General features: G+C 40.6%; 1 protein-coding gene across 1 annotated transcript in view; it reads right to left on the bottom strand.

The window, feature by feature from the left end:
• The window catches only part of PGR (progesterone receptor), a 38,067-nt gene extending 24,980 nt beyond the window's left edge, over positions 1-13,087 (bottom strand). Inside the window, exons 1-3 of the mRNA XM_056328709.1 lie at positions 12,893-13,087; positions 11,361-12,701; positions 10,016-10,167 (exon numbers count right to left, since the gene is read on the bottom strand). Of these exons, the coding sequence (XP_056184684.1) occupies positions 10,016-10,167; positions 11,361-12,508 (1,300 nt within the window). The 5' untranslated portion in view covers positions 12,509-12,701; positions 12,893-13,087. The remainder of the gene's footprint in view (positions 1-10,015; positions 10,168-11,360; positions 12,702-12,892) is intronic.
• Positions 13,088-19,627: the final 6,540 nt, after the last annotated feature.

Raw genomic sequence — 19,627 nt, forward strand, 5'->3', positions numbered from 1 at the left:
TCTGTATTTGTCTCATCTCTTACTCATATATTCCAGATTCTTGTAGGATAGCATTTTTCTTAACCTCCCTCAAAGTCCATTTGTGTTACCAAAGGTGGAAGTCCCAATGCAGACTGGCAAATACAGTTTTAAGTACTGTACTAACTATTGCTATACTGTCAGGTTTATAAGAGAAAGATGACAAAATGCCAATGGCCCACACACACAAACATGGTCACAGGTTTTGCTATCAGTAAAGCTGCACAGACCATACTCCAGCACTGAGACATTTTAATCCAAATACTACTGGAAGTAGCACGTACAGCGTCTTTAAAAACTGCATGGTCAACTTAGCTCACTGACATGCTGAAAGTCACCTAAAATCACTCGAGTAAACTAAAGTTGCAGAGGTTTTGCAGATGTGCAATATATGGAAAACATAAGGCTTTATCTGCACCAGCGGCATCAGACGCAAGCAATTAGTTATTTGGGCAAGTGCATCTGTGCTGGACTGCCGCCACCCTGCACAGAAGCAAACCACTTGTTAGCAAACTCTCAGTTCCTCCTGTCTGCAAATAGAAGCACTTTTTTCAAATCTTTTCTCCCTCTCCCATATCCTATGCTGCCTCCCTGTATCTTAACTGGCAATGCTTTTGTGTAAAATCATCCTATTCGCGCCACTGAAGGACTGCTCTTTGGAAAACATAGCATGGTGTTTATTCAGTCTAGTTTTAATTTCTGTCTAAAAACTGCAGATATCTATTGCAACTCTATAAATTATTTTATTGCAAAATGTCTTCCAGTGTTGACTTTTTGCTTCCCAAGAGCTAGCCTCCAGGTTTTGCTCAGTAATTTACTACCAACATGCTTTACCTCTTAAAATATTTTTCAGAAGTACCAATTAAATCAATAGGTTTAAAACCCCAAAGGAATTACCCTTTTAACATCACTAAACTTGGAACTCCTTGTCAGGGGTTCTTGTGGAAGCCGGTAATAACCATGTTTTCAAAATAAAAAGGAAAATAGATTCACCTATACTAAACATAATGGTGCAGAGGTAGCTTTCAAGTAAAACATTGACTTCTGGAAGCTAAGACAATACACTAGGGTAAGGATTATTTTGTACCTGCTCTGGCAGTCAGGTTTTCCATAACTAGCGTGGTTCATCAACAGCAATTGGAAACACAACTAACAACCTTTGCTCTGATCTAAATCTAATGCTCTTCTATTTACACTGTTTCAACGTGCAAAGCAGCAGACATGGGTTGACATTACCTCTACTACATGGGTTTATGAGCTTCGGTCTTGAAGAACTAGGAATCTATACTGCTACAGTTTGTAGTACTGAAAATATACCCTTCATGTCCCTGTACACCATTATAGGCCATTACACTCTCCCAAGATTCCACACACCTGAAATAATGTTTTTTAATCATTTAATACCAATTACATTTCTGGGCTAAACATTTTCTCAAAAAAAAAAAAAAAAGGTGTGACTGAAGACTCTGACCACTTAAAAAAATACATCCACCACTGACTTTACCATGCATAATCTCTTTACAAAAAGCCCAGTAGCTAGTGGGGGGCTCACTTTCAATTTCCCTCTTTGCCCATTGAAATAAAATTCTCATTTCCCAACTCTTAAGCAGGTGTTCTGACTACTACTACGAAGTCTATACTGGTCCAAAGACCTGCTACTGATGCAAATCTGCTTCACAGGAAAGGATTTAAGATACAATGGACCAAAGATGGCAAGGATTCCACCCTGGAATCTTCTCCCAGATGAAATAGTGTGGAATTCCTTTCTTCATAATGATACAGTTTGAAATGACTGATCACATCCCAAGTCATCCAACAGCCTGGCAGTCAGGGCTGCAAGGAGAGAAAGGTGTGTCTGATCCGCTTCAGGAACTGGAGAATGATGAGCATGGATCTCATACCCTGGATGACTGACTTACCTCACCAATGTACTCAGTGATGGGGTTTGTGATTTTAACAGGTACTAGTAATTCATTCATCTTTATGAATCTAGTCTTTCATTCCCTTGCCTTAATTACACGTGATGGAAAAAAAGGCTTGAGTAATAAAAGTTTTGTTCAAAAAGAATGTAAAACCCCAAAATGTTTATTCCTTAGTCAAACCTAGGTTTTTTTAATAGTCTATTTTGCTTTGGTGAACAGAATTACTGCAAGTAACTCTACACAAAAAAAAAAGTTTGGTATTCTTCTACTCCATTGTCTGCTGGTTTTAAGCGCGTAATCTTAAGTCCTCTGTTAGTTTTGAGGGTTTTTTGGGGTTTTGGGGTTTGGGCGTTTTGTTTGGTTGAGGGCTTTTTTCTTTTTTTTTTTTTTCCCCTCTAAATAGACCAAAGAAAATTTGTTTCTCTACAAGGGAAGCATCATTTTCAAACCACCATATCTCTCGCACTGCTTTCCTTCTCTTCAACAAGTCACTACTGATGTTTGCAACACCCTTGACTGACTCTTTCTCTCTCCTGTATCCTGATCTCAAAATCTACCTGCCTTCTGCTGTGAATCCTGCAACACCATTGCCTTTTCCCCTCCAAAATCATTTCTGCATAATCAACCTGAGCACACTGGTTTTATACCTACAAAACAAAAATTAAAATGTAGCTACCCTATTTTCATTCATTTCTGGACAGAGCTAAAAGTTACACTCTGTTTTTAAATCCTTTTTAAATTTCCCTGTCTGTTCCATCATTTCCATAAAGGAAAAAAACAACAACACAACAACAAAAACAGAAAAACAAAATGAAGTAAAATTAAGTCCTATTTCATAGAAATGATCACAAACTGCAAAATCAGGGTTACTGTTTCATATTGATTTTCAGTTGGTTTGTCTAGATCATTTACCACATCAACATCTTGAAAGACATGAAGTCTTCCAGTCCAATTATGGGAACTGACAATAATGAATCTTTTTTCCACAGCTATTACCTTTCATAAGAAGATGCTGCTACAAGTCAGTATTTCCAGTTCTTTTTACCGCACTGTCACAATTGCTCCTTGGACAGCATTTTTAAGTAATTAACTATACCAGTGGTATAAATATGTAAAAAGATGGAACTATCAGCTTTTTTGTCAGTAAGAGGTCTATTTCTTTTAAGTACAGAACACAGGATTTAAACACAAAACCTACTTTAAAAACACTCCAACTATTTCAGAGGTATACATCATTAAAGTACTATTTGTTCTTCTTCTGATCCCCGAGTGTTATATTCTTTTACCAACATAAGAAGCGTTATATTTGTATTTCAGCCATCCTGTCTTTCTGATTTTTCTTCAAAGTGTCACAGCACATTGCCGTGATAAGTTTTTTGGTATCTATTTTCCTCTTATTCCTTGTCTTGTCATACAACTGAACTAGTGGGACAGGGGTCACTCACTCTAAGAGTAATAAGGTAGAAAAAACAGGAACATTAGTGCCAGAAAAAGGCAATGTGCCAACAAACAGGTATTGCTGTCAGTTGATTGTAACACCCAATGGAAAATAAACTGCTGAAAAAATGCAAAGAGGAGATTTATTTGATTAATTAGATTCTAAAGTGTAGATATCAATCAAAACAAGTAGAATACACTCCTTTCTTGGGCATGAGAGAAAAACAGGCACTTCAGGATCTTGAGAAGATGTCTAAATTAGGGTTCTTTTATAGGCTGTTGCTCTCCAAAGGACATTTAAAGTGATTAGCTCAAATATGTATGTCTACATCGTAAATGTCTGCAGCTTGGTGAAACAAATCTCACATAAAATACTGTATTTGAGGATAAGTGAAGATAGCATCATAACAATTGGACAATAATAGGGTGTTTTTTCTCCTGGATCTCAATGTCTGCAAGTAACTCTTTCTATGTTTTAATTGCAAAAGATTCCAGGTTATTGAAATGTGCTCATATGTTAATGGCTACTAAGCAACAGCCACTTGTGAAAATGCAGTTGTGACTAGGTATAACCAGGAGACCTCTGAAGTGCGACCTTGTATCACTACACATAATGGCAGATTGTAACATACCATCTGTTAAGTTTTTTCTATTCAGTAGTTTCTAAAGAACCACCTCTTACTAGCACATCATCAGCACTGTGGAACAGATACACAGCTTAAGGAGGTGGACACCATCAAACCTAAATCTGTCTTTAGGTGGTAACTGTTTGATTATAAATGCTTATAATTTCTAGAACATAAGTATATAAACTGTAAGTATTTTAATACTTAAATAAGAATTTATATCTAATAACTTATAGATATAATGTTACAAATAAGTAATATGAAATGGGTATTTTATATACTTATTATATTTTTTATATACTACATAAATGCATTTAGCTACCTTGTTGATTGATACGGGTGGGATTCATATCACTGAACACAGACAGCGTACATCCTCACACAACACTCCCTTATGCTCAGTGCTGAGTTATAATTGACGGAGAACTTACAGAGAAATAAATAATGTTAAGAATACTGTTATTTTCATCCCAAGTAGATAATTAAAGCAAGTAAGTGAATTACTTCCTAGAAGTTCCTGTTTCTCTCCATTCACTGCAAAGTGAACTTAAGATGAGCAGCTCAGGTTACTCACGTTATGCTCATGTGAAGTTAGAACAGAGGAGTACCAGCAACACTGAGCAGTTGGTTGCTGGTGCCCTTGAAGCATGCAGTTTTACACTACTTGAAATAGCTTCTACTTCACTTGAAAAGGCATCTAACATGATATTCAATACTGTTTCTAGAAGACCCTGTAAAGTTAAGCCAAAAATTTTAGCAATTCAGATTTCTGCAGCTATGTTCTAAGCCAGGCCTATCAGGAAACCAGTAATAAGTCACAATGAGCGCAGTAGGAAGCCCAGCATTTGCACAATTGCCAAAGTACCAGAACAAATGCAATCCTAGTTCAGTTGTTGTGCCTCATACGAATCAATTAATTAACATTTGTCAAATGGCTGAACAACAAATAGTTTTGAAGTCATAAGCACAATTATGTATTGGTACAGATTATCTTTCCTTTCTCATGATGCAAATTCTTTGTTCTCACAAAGGTGCTGTTTCCCACTTGAATTTTAGGACTCTCAATGAAGTATTTGTATTTGTAATTTTCTGTATTTGAATTTGGAAATACACTTAGCTTACTATACATTAACACATTCTGATCATGTGCAAAATAAAAGAGCTTTAATAATAATGCATCTGTCACATTAAGTGAAAAGCATTTTCATCTCTCAACTTGCCAAATGTATGCTTTGTATGTTTTCTACATCATGAAACTTTCATCACTATTAGGTTTAAAGTACATGCTGTACCAAATCCTGATCCCAAGATCCAGCCTGGAAAGTTGGATTAAAAAAAAAAAAAAAATCAGAAATCCCTGTAGAGTTAGGAGAAAAAGGAACTTTTTACATCTGCCTCATCAATTTCACAGCCAAAAGGGTCTCTCTAGTAATGCATTTCACTCTGTTTTCAAAGAAGATTTTCTATTAGTGGTTGGCATTTTTAAAAAGATTTGCCATGCTGTGCCATTTTACATTCTTTAGCTATGTAAAAATACAACGGTTTAGCCCAGCAATTTTCTTATGTACAGTTTCACTAGTTACATAGTGAATCACACTGTCATCATAAAACTGCGTATTCATAACACAAGTCAGATAAACTTTATCAGAACGTTCGGCTGAAGTCATGGTCAGTCGTCTTACTGTGTAGATGTAGCTCATCTTGAATCCCTCCACTTTCCTCCATGGTACCTCTCCATATACAGACAGCAAAACCTTGTGGAAACCCCACCTTCTGTCAGGTAGTTTGCCAAATACAGGTCTTCGAGAGAGGAAAAGTCCACACTTGGCAGTTAAATGTTATTTGCTACATATGTTCCCTGAAGCTATTATATGCACAGAGCTGTAACCCTGAGCTTGAAGGATGCATTAAAACGAGACAAATCTGCTACACAATCATTTGATCAATTTTGTAATAGGGTTCCAGGTATTTAAACAAACCAAAAGTTAATTTCTGACCCATCCCGTGTAATATCATACATTTATGCTGGCCTCAAACTCTTCAGGTTTGGGCAACTACTGTTCATTAGATGTCAGTATTATAAATAAAGTGTATATATAAATATAGAACAGAAATGAGAAGTGGGACTTCATACAGGAAGGAAGACTTGATTTTTTTTTCAGGATTTAGGTAATTTTAATTTTTCATTAGTAAAACTACTGCAAGAGATACTTTCAACAAAAAGGCAAGAACACAGGCCACCAAGAAACCATGTGTTAGCTATGTATAACTCCAGAATCTCAAAATTCTACACACTGGGTTCCTGTTCAGGATAGGAATTTTACCATGGTGTTACACAAGCACTTTCATCATGGTTGCCCTGCATGGTTTTACATGAAGGTATGTTTATAAGACATCGCTAATGACCATTTGACAATTTAGCGCTAAAAAAGTAAGAGTTCATTTCTTAATATGCATTCTGCTAAAGCCCCATTGGAAATATTATACTCTATTTGTTACCATGAAAAAGATAAATTTCTAGCACATAAATAATGTCTGATCATCAATTGCAAGTTACTTTGCAAATATAGTAATTCTACATATTTGAAATACTTTTAAATATTATTTCTGCATGGTTTTTATTGCTGATTCCAAACTGCTCGTCACTCTCAGCTCACTGACAGAACAGAACTACCCATGAGCATACTGAGTCCAATTTTGCCTTTTCAAATTTCTTAAATGAATATAAATAATTTTGTTATTTTCATTACACCCAAAGGAGATCTTTTACGCATTTTTAAAAAGCCTTGTAATTTGTGTGCATACTAAGTTAACCCATGAACTAGTAAATCAGTTCTTTGTAAGGGACCAACAGAAGAGGTACAACCTCTAAATGCAAATATAAGTTTCCTAAAAAAAAAACTCTGTCCATTTTCTCCTCCCCACTTCCTGCACTAATTTTTTTTTCTGTATTTTCCAAAAAAAACTTTCATAGTTTCCCCAAACAAGGACTTGCATTTTTGTTTAACCTTCTTCAAGATTCTGCTTAGCGTAAAATATGGTTCTTGTATTAGCACCATCCTTTTCTTTGCATATATAGGCACAGGTCATACATATTTAAGAGTTCATTACCAACAGATATTCTAAAATAATTTTAATTCTAAATCTACACTTTCATCTTAGTGATCCACACACAGTTCTGACCCCCTGTTAAGCTGTATGTGTATCTACAAATTATAATCAAATGTATGACTAAATCATACTTCCTATAGAAACTTTTCTAGGTTTGCCTATACAGTTTCAAATGATTGTTCAGTCTGAGTATTTTACATAACCTCTGGTTTTATTTCAGATAGATTAGAGATGGGAAATGGGAGTTTTCTGGATAATGGTAACAGTCCATTTTATCCCAAAGGAAACATTTAACTACTACATTTTCCACACACTAGGGGAAAGTAAAATAAATGGCATATGAATAGGACAATTTCTGTGAAAAAAATTACAGAGACTATTAGATTTGAAATGGCCAACATAACTTAGATTACAGAAACAATTAAAATAGAAAATAGATATTTTCCAACAAATTTAATACCTTATCTATGCACTTGAAAACCTCATAACATACAAAAGAGATCTGGAAATACAGAAAAACCCATGAGGTGGCAAACGCCATCTCTTTCCAATCATGTTTTAATTTCTCATAATGAACAGTACTTTAGGGAAAGTATGAAAAGCAGAGTTTTGATCACAAATTTGCACTCAAAGTTTAAAATTTTATTTGCATTAATTATTATTTTAAAACCCCCACATCTGTAGCACAACTAAAAATTTTTAAAGGTACTTAATGTATTCTCACTCAAAGAAATGATGGGCAGGAGGACATCTTCTGTAAGAAAAATGTCTCAGATTTATAGAATTGCCACTGTGAATTTTTAAATGCTATCTTCTATTGCATTTACAATAAAAATTTTCTGTTTCTTCTTACAAAAAGAATCATTTGTCGTCTTTATTTCTGATAAGAATTAAACAAAAAGTGCTTTAACTCTAAATGAAATCAAGTATCTATCCATAATTTGGATTATTTCAAGGCTAGTAATTATATCTTATGCTTCCATTAACATCTCTTTAAGGAACTCTCTGTAGACTTGCACTTTCTACACAAAACCAGGTAACTGTTCCGTTCATTTTGCTCATGCCTGTCATTCCTTCCCACAAGACTCAATAACCTGTATCTTTTCTTATTATAATCAGGTTTCTGAGATAGTTGTCCATTCTTTAAATAGTCTTACCAAAAAGCCCAAACATAATTCCTCACCATATTCTCAGTCTTTGGAATAATTTAAGAATTGAAAGTATGAAGTTGCTATGTAAAACCTAAGTCTTTTGTTTGTGTAACTCTGTTGACTTCCTATTTCTCTGTATGTCTACATTCTTAATCTGGTAAGATTCTGCAGATACAGACATTGTTTAAATAATCAGTGAAAACAACCTTAAGATGTATCTACTATCAATTTATATGCCTTCTTAACATTTATTGTTAAAACATTTATGCTGAACAGTAATAATCTATGTTTTCAAGCAGATTCACCTACTGCACAAACAACTGGACAGCGGTTTAGGAAAGAGATGACTTTCAAAAGTGGTAGAATCAAGTTCAAAATAAAAATTAAAATATTACTGGATAGGTAAAAAGCAAATAATAAAACTTCTTCTGTAATATGGCACTCATAAATTACACTACATTCATTCTTAAAACTTAAACTCCCTGAGTTTTTGTAAAAAATATGCGGCTGATTTACCAAAACAAACACAGCAAAAAACCTGCAGCCAAACCAAAAGACCAGTTAAGCACGGTGAGCAAAACTTAAATGTATTCCTGTAATTGACTTAAGAGCCAACTGTTTTCCTTGCAGCCTAACTCATATGTTTCTAATAGCTTTCTCATGGACCCCATTAAATGTATTAGAGAAACACAGCACTAGCTCAAAAGTTCACCTAGCCCACCTAATCTAGTGTTAGCACTTTGCAGGTATCTTGTATGGTAAAGAACGAACATGAGCATATGCTTAAAGTAGAAAGTAACAGCACACAAACAAAAATTCTAACTACATTATTTTGCTAAGCTTTTAATTTTCCAATGTTTCCCTTTTCATTTGAAGGCAAATAAACTCTATAATGTTGAATAAACTATGTATCACAACAAGAAAATGCATGATGGATTTTTTATTATTGTTATTTTTAAGGAATCCAATACATTTTAAGAATGATTTTGTTAAGTATACGGAGCAGAAATTTTAATATCCTAGTTCTTACAGGATCAGATAAAAATCAGAAAAGGAGAGAAAGCATAAAGTGCAGAAGGATTTGTTTTATAATAGTTCAACTGATGAAGCAGTAACCTGCCCTTTTATTCATATATAAAATCTCATTGGACATGTTACACAATTAAAAAAGAAAAAATAAGCACAGGTATTGCTACTGATTTATTAAACCTGCAGCTTGACTTTGTAATTTAATGGCTATTTGAAACATGTGGCAAACCCACTTATTATTATTATTATTATGACTTGAAATAGGCTCAGTGAAACTTGAAATACTTCCATAATTCTCAGAAAGCCCAATTCTGTATCTTGCAAGCAAGACAAATTCCACAACTTAAAAAAAAAAGAGAATGAAGCCAAGATAAATTCTTATCTGCCTATCATTAGTTCATACCCACAAAATTTTCCTTTGAATAGCATTTACACTTTTTAAAACAAATTGTGTAATACACAAGATTTTTGTGAAACCGCCTACTCAAAAAGACTGATAAATAATAAATAGCAAATGCCTGAAGTAAAACATAATACTAGCAAATTCAACTAAGAAACAATTTAGTCAGTATTCACTGTAATATTTAAACACTCACCAAAATAAAACCCATGACTATAGTGATAATACTTTTAAAGTTCAGCAATAAATAACCAGTATGTGCTTAGCAGTGCCTAGAAAGATATATTTCACAAAATTAGGAACAATGGCATCATATAGTACCTTCCATTGCCCTTTTAAAGAAGACTTTACAGCTTCCACAGGTAAGTACTCCATAGTGGCAACCAGAAGCCTCATCACCGCAGATGAGACAGATCTTCTGGGGTAGCGATTCAAAACTGTATTGAGAACTTTGGCTGGTTTCTGTATCTGGCCTTCAAAAGAAAAAGAATTAAGAGAGATGAAATCTAGTTTTGCAACAGTTAACTACTCACCTGTATGAATCAGTTTCACATTAAAAACCCCCTTCTAAATTTTGTAATCAAACTACAGGACAAGGACTAAAAAAAAAAAAGTATGACTGCCTTTCTGCTTAAGGGTTTGTCTCTACTAAGGTAAAAGGCACATTTGTAACATCTGGCCAGTCATTAAACAGGAAATGTGCAAGCAAAAAGCCTAGTTGCATATTAATCCGTTTTAGCTGAAGAAGGTACCATCTAGAAACACTGTTAAAGTTATCATCTTCCTCAGATCAACAACCCTTGTGAGTGAAGTCATACTGACTGATACTCTTTTTGCCTGTATATAGGGCAGTACAGAGACAGAATCAGATTGTAGTTAATTGAATTTGAAAAGCCTCTTTCACATAAGAAATAACTGAGTTTCACCTCAACAAAAAAAAAAAAAAAAATCTTTAGTAATCAATTTGTTACCTCCCATTCAGCTGCAGCGTTCTCATCAGTAACGACCTCTGATGAGCACATTGAGGATATTTCCGAATTTCTCTCCAAGAGAAGAAACTGACAGACCTAGTTAACCATTATGTTTACAAAATAAAGGATTTCCGCTGGAACTGTAGCATTGCATATACGTATCCTTGCACAGATTTCTAGGTAATGCCCATCATCTTGGCACGATGATAAGCTGTTCCATTCTAACAAATCAATACACAAGTGTTTCAGTTTTCTGTGTGAAACTAACTGTATTTTTCCAAGTCAGGAATAATACTTTAGAGAATATTGAGGAGTTTTCGAACACCACCTCGCTGTCAGCGGGGCCAGCCCGAGCAGCGCTGTACTCCCCGCCTCCGGAGCCGGTCCCTCGCTCAGACATCGGACGGCACCGACCCGTCAGGCCAAGCCGCCGCCCCGAGGTGCCAGCTGGCCCCGGGGGACCCAGGCGCGCACAGACCGCGCTGCAAGTGGAAGCGCGGCCGCCGCCACCGCCTAAAAGCGCAAACGGGACCCGGCCCGCCTGTGCCTCGGCACCTTCCAGGCGCCCCCGGGAGCGCCAGCCCCTCACCCCCGCGGCACAGCCCCGCACCCCGGGGGGACAGCGCCAGGCTGGCCCGCGGCCCCTCGGCCCGTCCCCTCAGCGATGGCCCGCCGCCGCCCGCTCCCCCCCTTACCGAACGTAGCCGAGGTAGGGCGGGCACAGCTGCGGCAAGCCCTCCTTCAGCACCGCCGCCGGGAAGCCCAGGGGCTGGTGCCCGTTGAGGCCGACGGGCGGGTAGAGGCCCGGCGGCGCGGCCGAGGTGGAGGGCAGGCTGTCGGGCGGCGCCGCCGGCCCGTAGGCCGCGGGCAGGAGGGCGGGCTCCGCCTTGTAGAGGACGCACTCCAGCGCGGGCTCCTGCCCGGCCCGCGGGGGCTGCGGGTAGTCGGCGCAGCCGGCCGCGGCGGTGCCCCTGCCGCCCGCGTAGGCGGCGGCGAGGCCGAGACCCTCCTCCTTGATCTTCAGAGCGGGCTGGAAGTCGCCGTAGGCGAAGTGCCCCTCCTTGGCGTCCGCCGGCGGGTACACGTAGCCCGCCAGGTCCGGGCCGGGGGGCGAGGCGCGCGGCCCCGCGCCGCCACCCTCGTACTCGGCCACGTCCAGCAGCTGCCGCGTGCGCGAGGCCAGGTAGGCAGAGTTGAGCGGCAGCAGGGGCACGTGCAGGCACTCCTGCCCCGGCTCCCCCGCCCGCGCCCCGCCGCGCTCCCCGCCGGGCAGCGCCGCCAGCCCGGGGGCCTCGCCCTTGGGGGCCGCGGCCGGACCCTCCGCGCAGCCCCCCGCCGCCGCCGGCCGCGGTTTGTCGGCGGCGCTCAGCGCGTCGCCGGCCGGCCAGAGCGGGGCGGGCCGCGGCGGGGGCCGCGAAGGGCTGGCGGTTTCGCCCGCCTTCTGCGAGGGGCCGCGGCTCATCGGGGCGCCGGGCGCCTCTGCGGCCTCCGGCCCGAAGAAGGACCAGGGCGCCGCGGGCGCGGCGGACCTGGCATGAGCCGCGGGGGCCAGGAAGGTGTCCAGGACGGTGTCCAGGGAGTCCTTGTCCGAGAGGGAGCCGCTCCCCGGCCGGTAGGAGAGGGAGTCGCGGGGCTCCTCCTCCCCCGGCTGCGGCTGCTGCAGCTCTTCCTCCTCCTCGTCCTCCTCGTCGCTGCTCTTGGGGCAGAGCAGCCCGTCCAGGGCGATGTCGATGGTCTCCGCTTCCCTGCGGAAGGGGTCTCGGCCGGGCTGGCCCTGCAGCAGGACCGCCCCGTCTCTGGCGGGCGGAGGCGCTCGGGGCTCCTTGGCCTTCACCTCGGTCATGCTGTCCCGCGGCGGGGCTGCACGCCGGCGAGGCTCCGGCGCGGGGGGCAGCCGGGCGGCCCTTCACATCCTGGACGTGCCCGCTGAGGCGGCGGCGCAGGTCCCGCTCACATGGTGCTGCCGTCTAGGGGGGCGGCTCAGCCCCGGCCCCCGCCGCCGGGAGGGGGGTGAAACGGAGCCGGGGCGGTGCAGCCTAGAGGGGAAAGACGGCAGAGGCGTGGGCGGGAGGAGCCGGGTCCCCGCCAGGCTCCGGCGGCGACGGCTGGGCTGCGGCTCGCTAGCTCCCGGCTCCGCTTTTCCCTCGACCACTCGGCCCAGCCGCCGGCTCCACGCCCCCTCGCCCGTCCCTCCCCGCCCCTCCCCACCGCCAGCCCCTGCCCTTACCGGGGGGGTTGCGCTGCCGCTGCGGAGCACGGGCTCTCGCCTCTCCCGGCGCCCCGCTCCCCGCCTGCCCCGCCGCTCCGCTCTGCCTCCCTGGGGCAGCCGGCCCCGGGCGCCGTGGCTGCCCCGGCGGCGTTTCCCCAGGCTCCTCCTCCGCTCCGCCTGTCCCGGTCCTCCCAGCGCCCGCCGTGCCCCGTCCCGTCTCCCCGCGCTCCGGAGCTCGCCGCCCGCCGCTCCCGGCCCTTTCCCCATCCCTCGCGCAGGTGCTCGCCCTCACGCTTCGCCCTCCCGAGAAGCGCCGTGCCGCACCGGGCGCGGGCTACAGGCGCATTGCGCAGGTCGCCGGTTTGGGAGCAGAGAGCAAGACAAGCTTTACTTACTTGCAGTGACGACAGTGCAGCCTTCCCTTCGTCTGTTTCTCACCGTCCCCTTCAGACGTTCACTGCAACGTTTCAGGATTACGCTCCGGCCCGATTCCTTTCCTGATACATCCGTTTTCCAGCAGCAAATAAACCAAGCCCTTTAAATTACACTCAGGGACCTCAAAGTATGCTCTGCACCAAGAAAGCACAACATCTTTTCTACAAAATGTTTGGGGAATGGCGCATTCTTTGCTTCTGATATATTTCCTTTGATTGCTTTGTTAGGGTGAATGAGATAACATTTGAAATTGTTCGATGTTTACAGGGGCTGGCTGGCCGCGCCAGATGTAGCAAGTTACAATCCAGCCCGAGTTAGTTCTGACCAAGAAGCTGTCACCAGCTAATTACTGCCTGGCATTTTGTGTAAAATGCTGGCTTTGTGGTAGAACCCGTTGAGCTTAATAAGACAATTACTTATTGAAAAAAAACCCACAAAGCAACAAAAAGCCCAACCCTTAATATGATTCGCATTATATAGCAGTCTCAGAAAAGAAACTTGTCTTGAAAGGTAGAAAGAATAAATCAATGTAGGAGTCATCCTTGTGACTTTGAGTAGAATCAGCATATTTTGATTCATAAACATGTGCTGTTATATGCTCGTCTAAACTCTGTAAGTATAACGTGCTTTTCAGAAATTACATCTTTTTAAAAAACTCAAAATAGTTGCTTTTGTTGTTTTACTCTCAAAATATTTTCAGACTGAAAAGGACAGCTTCTTGGGGAGAAAAACATAACTTTTTGAAATTATTTCAGTGTTCTGAAAGCTAGCATCAGAAATCATGCAGGACAAGTTTTTAGAAGCAGTGGCTTCACATAAACCTTATTCGATGTGGTATGTGCTTTCTACGTTATTCCTGGCAAAATACTACTGGCCTATAGACTGCTTTGGCAATCTGCCTTTTATTCCTTGAAGAAATAGGAGAAATTATTTTTTTTTCTTCATTTGTTTTTCAAGAATTATGGCATTGTGGTAATAGCTAACAATTTAAAACTTTGATGTCACTTAGGCACCTATATATACATTCAGGGGGTTCAACAGAATGATACACATCAGAGTATACTTGTGAATAGGAATATAGAAAGAACTCTTTGACTAGCAAGTAGCAAGGATTGAAGATATCTTCACAAAACCTATCAGTTGAACCAATGTTAAAAGAATATTTTCAAAAGGTGTTATCCAGTTCTGTTGTGACATGACATTAAAAAAAAATAATTTGAAGTGCTACTCTGGCTACTCAGTTTCTGGGTTTCGTGCTACAGTATTTCTCCCTTCTCCTCATGCTACAATATTTCTCCCTTCTCCCCAGCCTTCCTTTCCTTAGAAGAGACAGAAGTTCATCTCCAGCACCGTTCATCTTCATAATTTCGGTTTTGCCTGATGTTTTCATGCTTAGTCAGCTAGTTGTCAAGCCTGTTTATTGCCACTGTCTTGCTTGCTTATTTCCACTTCCCCAAATCCACACAGTGTTCATGGCCTGCATCTTTACAGAAATGTGCTGCAAAGACTTGCTTCGTTACAGTGACTCCTTACTACTGCTTCAGGACGAGGAGAGGTAAGGAGCCACAAGAGGCAGGAATAGGGGGCGTCCTGAAAGCAAACCAGCACTGAGTAGTTTCCACAAGACCAACCTGCTGCTGCTAACGACTTGTGTGCCAAAATTCTACAATAACAAGGCCATGAGTCTGTAAATACCTGTAAATTCACAAGAAATATTTTTTTTCTATATGCATTACTTGTCTAAATGTTAGCAGTTAAAGACTGTCCAGGTTTTCAGTTGTCATTCCTAACTTCATTTTTAAGACCTGCCAAATATACTCAGTTCTTCAATGGCAATGGTGATTACACTGAGTTGTCATTGTTTAAGGAAGAAGTTTTGGGTCCTTTGTCCCAAATAAAGGACATTTATTGGACTTCGATTTACATTGGCTTCACATGATTTCTGTGAACTTCCACTGGAAATTTTTGCTATTTTCTTCATATTATTCTGTCCATAACCTTCATGCCCCATCCCTGGCAGTGCTCAAGGCCAGGCTGGATGGGGCTTTGAGCAACCTGGTTGAGTGGGAGGTGTCCCTGCCCATGGCGGGGGCATTGGACTAGGTGACCTTTAAAGGTCCCTTGCAACCCAAACCATTGTATGATTCTATGATTCCTTTGTTTCCTTTGGTGTCAGATTTTCTCACATCATTTAGATGCTTTCCCTGATACTGCTATGTTATCAGAAGTTTTTCAGGAAGAGCATTTCAAAGTATGCCCTGTCAAATTTATTGATATTCTGATGGTGGTGTCATTTATTCATTTTGTTGCTGTTGTGACAATCAGCATTGCAGAAAAACAGGTTTTCTTATAGTATTTCCTCAGCTAATTTTCATTTACAAGCCATTAAAATTGAAACTGACATTTTCAATTCAGATCACATTTTTTTATATTCAATAAACTTTTACTGAACATAAAAAAAATTAAAAAGAAAACAGTATGAATAGATTTCCACTTCAGAATTTTGAACCAAACAGTAAAACATTGGAGGGTTTGATTGACAATATTGTATTTTTCAAAATTCAACCAGAACTTGCAGTATCTGAGAGCTCAAATAATTTTTGTGCCTATTTCCTTGCTCTGTTCAAAAACTGTGAATGAGTAACAGCTGCACTTAACACAACTTCTCAGCTGTCTTGCTTTGCAGCACAATTCCTGTATAAAATGTGAACAAGAGTTATAGAATTGTACTGAGAACTCTCATTGTAATGCAGTAGATTTGCATTTATTTTTTAAAGTATTTCCATTCAAACATTCAACTGTACACTTTTAAGCAGTAATTTTTTTTTATAGACTCTTCAAAATATTTCTAATGTTGTTGGTTTAGGTAAAAGGAGAAAATGCCGTATGAGAAACAAGACAAGTACACAGCCTCCTCAAACGCTACAAATATCAAAATCAAAAACCTGTTCTATGACCATCTTTTCTTAAAATAATCTTGAAGCATGGACTGGAGGTTGAAAAGATCCAAGTTCCATTTCTCAGACTGAAGTGTTCCATTTCTGTGTCAGGAGCGCTTCATATAACTGATGCCGTAAAATTAGTGACAATGTTTAAATCTGGGAAGAACAGATTAATTACACTAGAAAACCTGAACTAGCGTCTTAGTCCATACAGACCTCCGTCCATACGGTGACCGCATTATTGTTTTGCACAGGCTTTTTGGGAACAGAGCTTAGATGTTAAAAATAATGTTTCATTTTTTCACAGTTAATCAATGCCTGACAGTTTTGTACTATCATTGTTTTGGATATGATACATCCAAAAATGTGATTAAATTTTTAAAAACTAAGATGAAGAGAGACAACTTGCCTCGAAGAGCTTATGAGCTCATGATCAAAAAAAAAAAAAAAAAGCACCTTGCATAAGGAAAGGCTTAGGGGCTATAGGAGACACTCAGAGGCTTTTGCTTCTGTCACAGAAATTAGACCTCTGTAGCTGCATTTTGCAATTCCTACACTACAAAAAATCCCTATATTTTCATCATGTAGTGTACAGTGTACTAGTATCATGCAAATAACAGCACATTCTTGGTATATTACAATACTTGGAGATGTGTACTTATGTGGTTCTACCCCTATTCTGTAAATATTTAGACCCCTAGTTAGCATGCTAAATTTCATTTAAATTAGGATCCCAGCAGGCATTAAGTATGAACTTCTCAGAATAAATTTGAAGCACCAGCTAAGTCATGAAAGCAGTTAAAACTAGGGATGTGGTCTGATCGTAAATGTTCACACCTGAGCCAGGTGATTAGGCTTCTGTAGTCAGGTAAGAGTCATAGATATTTGTGGGGACAGTTCATTTCATCTTCTGGAGCTTTTCAGAGACACTTAAGTCTTCTTAAAGAGAAGGACTTCTGTGATCTGAAGCACTTTGATTAAGAGCCGTGACTTTTTGCCAGTGAAATGTCTAGGATCGATGCCTAAAGTAAGAGGTCTGGAGAGTCCTAAATCTTTTAAATGCAGTATCAATGTGCTCTACTAGGGTGATTAAAAACATAGGAATCATAGTTTTGGAAATTGCACTGTAAGCATACTTTCTTTTCCCTTAAGTAAGGGTGTGCCACAATGTAATTAATCTCTGTGGTGTGTTATCAGATGTTTTGCTAGCTTAAGCTAAACCATCAGGTTTAAAAAAACAGTTGTCAAAATTGTTGGCTTACTAAATACAAGCATGTCTTGAAACAAATGTAGATGCAAAAGGGATCTGCAAACAGCAAGGTATGTGGTAAAGAAAGTAAGCAATAGAGTTATAACAGGAAATGCAGGAAAGGAAGCTAATCACAGCGCACGATATATTATTTCTTGCTCTCAGGTGCTAAAGTTGCCACAGGGCTAATATTGATACGGTAGCTGAAGTGGGCTCTAGACACATTTATCTTTATAAGTAGTCCAAAAGGGGGAAATAGATGGGTATTGAGTTATATTCATGAAAGTGATAGCTGCTTCTGGAACAGAAGTAATATATTTTATTTATTGTTCTTTTCCTGTTTATACTTTGGCTAATGCTCACTGAACTGCAGAACATAATAAGCTTGTAGCTGAGAAAATAAGCAGGAGCATCAGAACTGAGGAAAAAAAAAAGAAGAGAGATGCTTTCTGGTTTTATGCTCTACAGAGAATGCCATTGCTTGCTGGACGACATCTTCAAAAACTTTCGCAGATATTTTGTCCTGTGGCTTTCAATGAATGCATCACCTCGAGGTGTCAAAGGCCACATATACTATGCATCCCTCAAGGCATAACTAGGAGACCTCTACGCAAACCCACTACCTTCCTCACAGTAGTTTTGTTCCTATGTTGTCCAGCCTCAGGACTAAGAAATAAAGGTTGTTTTAAATCAAATATGGTATTTAATTATCTGCATATATGAAATATGTATTTCATATAAATATATAAAGTGGCTGTGTATACACAATTGAACTCAGTGCTGCTAGGTGTAATGAGATGACTGCCAGCAGTTTAACATTCATGACAGTCAATGTATTGCAACAAGTCTGCCTGGAGAGTAGGAAGTTGCAGCCAGCGATGCTAAAGAGATGTTAGCATCTCTGAAATTCAGAAAGAGGTCATTAATAATTCTTCAGAAGTTTTAGAACTAATACCCTGATTAAATTGTGACTCCTAAATAATCATAGAAAAGAAGATAAAACCTGGATAGAACCTCAGGAAATTTACAAGTGAGTTTGGAGATCCCAACTGATGTGAAAATGCTGTGCATCACAAAGATAAAACAGGGGTTGAACCTAACTGTGGCACTTTCATAAGAGTTCATAATCTGGATAAAGTAGAGCTGACCCTGGAGTTGAGCTGCAGTGTAAGTGGAAGTAGGCGTGATTTTCTTGTGCTTTTGTGTAGCCTCTGCTGCCAACTTTAATTTCAGAAGAGACATCCTTCCTGTGCAAATTCAAATTGTCTTAGTAAGGGTTAGTCTTGCATCTACTTATTATATTCCCAAGCTTTTCTTCCTGTTTCTACTCAGTGCAATTTCCCACTAGGGACTTGGTTGTCCCATGAAGTCTCAAAGTTGACTCTTCAGCCTCAGAATATTAACAAACTCCTCTGAATTACCAATTTCCTTTCACAACCTCAGGTTAAAGGCACATAGGCATTTTTATATGGAATACAGTATTAATCAATTGCATTATACTTAGCTATCCCAAGATGAATTGGAAATGGCTAAATGGCATGGTATCAAACATGTAAAAGATAATCTTACTTACTTACTTACGGTGTCCCATCACAGCTAGATAAAGACTAAAACATAGCTTAAAAATCCACCCACTGTATAACAAATTTCCAGAGAGTTTTAGTTCTTACGGAGTTCCAGGTAATTTTATTTACTCTATCTCTTGTCCAACATGTTGTTCTGTGTCCTGCCCTGTCTACCTCTGCCTGTCAAACCACGCAGCTTTCCACAGGAAGCAGAGAAGCCCAATGTACCTATACCTAGCTGCATGCTTCTTGCACAAGCGTTTGTGCAACAGGAGGCAGGGAATAGTAAATTTTCTGTCTCCAAGCAGTGGCACAGGCAGAGTTAGTTTTCCAGAGCAGGCTGGTTGAAGCACTGGTGGAAACTTGAGTGCCAGCATTTTCCTGCTTCAGCTTTAGCTGGAATTTAAGTGGTTTGGGTGCCCACGTGTGGGCACATTGTTTTTTCACATTTCTGTAGGTGAATTGACTTCATAAGATTACTCTTGGGTGACAAAAGAGGGATTAAAACCAAAAGCTCTGTTAAACTTCATATTCAAAAAATCATGTGAAGTCAATAACCATA

This window comes from Falco biarmicus, chromosome 2 (genome assembly GCF_023638135.1).
Source record: "Falco biarmicus isolate bFalBia1 chromosome 2, bFalBia1.pri, whole genome shotgun sequence".
Taxonomy (NCBI): Eukaryota; Metazoa; Chordata; class Aves; order Falconiformes; family Falconidae; genus Falco; species Falco biarmicus.